The 1,713-nt window shown below is 42.5% G+C and overlaps 1 protein-coding gene across 4 annotated transcripts in view; it reads left to right on the forward strand.

The window, feature by feature from the left end:
• LOC107748501 (sarcoplasmic/endoplasmic reticulum calcium ATPase 2-like) overlaps positions 1-1,713 on the forward strand; it is a 72,675-nt gene that overhangs the window by 43,662 nt on the left and 27,300 nt on the right. The window contains exon 8 of one of the 4 annotated variants that reach the window (XM_016563294.1): positions 603-1,067. The exons of the other annotated variants lie outside the window; for them this stretch is intronic. Within the exon in view, the coding sequence (XP_016418780.1) occupies positions 603-1,067 (465 nt within the window). The remainder of the gene's footprint in view (positions 1-602; positions 1,068-1,713) is intronic. 4 annotated transcript variants of the gene reach the window in all.

The raw sequence follows: 1,713 nt of genomic DNA on the forward strand, positions 1-1,713 counted from the left end.
GAAATCTGCAGGATGGTAGCTCTCCAGGAGCAGGGTTGGACACCCCTGCTGTAGGATATAGTAAGACTTAAGTATTCTGTTCAGTCTAAACATGCTCTTCCTGTCTGCGTTCATTTGCAGTCATTCAGATGCTCTAAGTAGACATGCATTTGTCCGCTCTCAATCCACTTAGGTTGCGCTAACATCATCTGGGGATAGGGAACACCCCAGGTGACGTTATTGGCATAGAGAGTGATAGTATAACGTCAGAGTTAATGCAGTCTGCCTGTTTTCTTCTTTAGTCGTTTAAAATAAACTGTATATGGCCTATGTGCTTTTATAGTCCAGCTTTATGCATTTTCCAACACATCGTGGTAATGAAAGATGTAGTTTCCTATTAGTCGAAAATATCCCAAATGACATTATAGCCAACTCCACACAAGTCAATGATTTTTCCAAGCTACGTTTTATAAAATTATATGGGACTGAGGAACTTCTGATGCTGCTGTTGTTGTTTCCAAGTCTGCAAAAGTGTAAATTTAGATTTGAAAGGTCTTTTGGTGGCTTTGTTCCGTTTAAGTGTATATGTGTTTATATATGCATGTTCTGATGTTTTCCAAAAGGGCACAAACATTGCTGCAGGTCGGGCTATCGGTATCGTTGTCTCCACCGGTGTTTCCACCGAAATCGGCAAGATCCGCAACCAGATGGTATCAACCGAACAGGAGAAGACCCCGCTGCAACAGAAGCTGGATGAGTTTGGCCAACAACTCTCGAAGGTCATCACCCTTATCTGCATTGCCGTCTGGGTCATTAACATCGGCCATTTCGCCGATCCGGTCCACGGTGGCTCGTGGATCCGAGGTGCCATCTACTATTTCAAAATAGCTGTGGCCTTGGCAGTGGCAGCCATCCCGGAGGGTCTTCCAGCTGTCATCACCACCTGCCTGGCATTGGGCACCCGTCGAATGGCCAAGAAAAATGCCATTGTCCGTTCTCTGCCCTCAGTGGAGACGCTGGGATGCACCTCCGTTATCTGCTCAGACAAGACAGGGACCCTGACAACCAACCAGATGTCTGTCTGCAGGGTGAGTGATGTGGCTGTTCAAGCCAGACGCAGAGTTGGTGTCTCATTCAGCATCAGAAAGGATGTCTGCGGGCAGATCTTGATTTTATGTCTGGATTGATGACAACTTCGTTTTTCATTGATTCTCATTTTTCTGCTGACATATGGCCCTATGTGAGCTTTTTTCTTTATATATATATATATATATATATATAATCTTGTGGCTTTCATACTGTTTGAATAAACAAAACAAAACACTTTTTTTTTTTTATATATTTATATTTTTTATAAGGATCGCAGATTTATTTATATTTACATATTTATTCTATTTATTAATTGTACTTTTTTGTTTAATTTTAGACTAAAAAGTGCACATAACTGACAACATAAGAAACATTAAAATGTATGTGATGGTTTACGCACTTGAGGCTAGAGAGAATCATATGAATTTCTTATAGACAATGTCTCTGAATACTTTCCCACTGATTCCAGACCTGTATGTGTGCCCTGTTACTGTGCTTTCTGGTGCACTGGCAGGTGGGTTTCACAGGCCTGGATACTACAGTGGTGTTTACAATCAGAGCAGGTCTTTGATGCTGTGCCAGGGCCTCTCATACAGAGCTGAGTGATGCAGCAGCAGCAGCTTTCTCTGGCTGCCCTATGGAAGA

Source organism: Sinocyclocheilus rhinocerous, unplaced genomic scaffold (genome assembly GCF_001515625.1).
Source record: "Sinocyclocheilus rhinocerous isolate Xijiao unplaced genomic scaffold, SAMN03320098_v1.1 scaffold230, whole genome shotgun sequence".
NCBI classification, from domain to species: Eukaryota; Metazoa; Chordata; class Actinopteri; order Cypriniformes; family Cyprinidae; genus Sinocyclocheilus; species Sinocyclocheilus rhinocerous.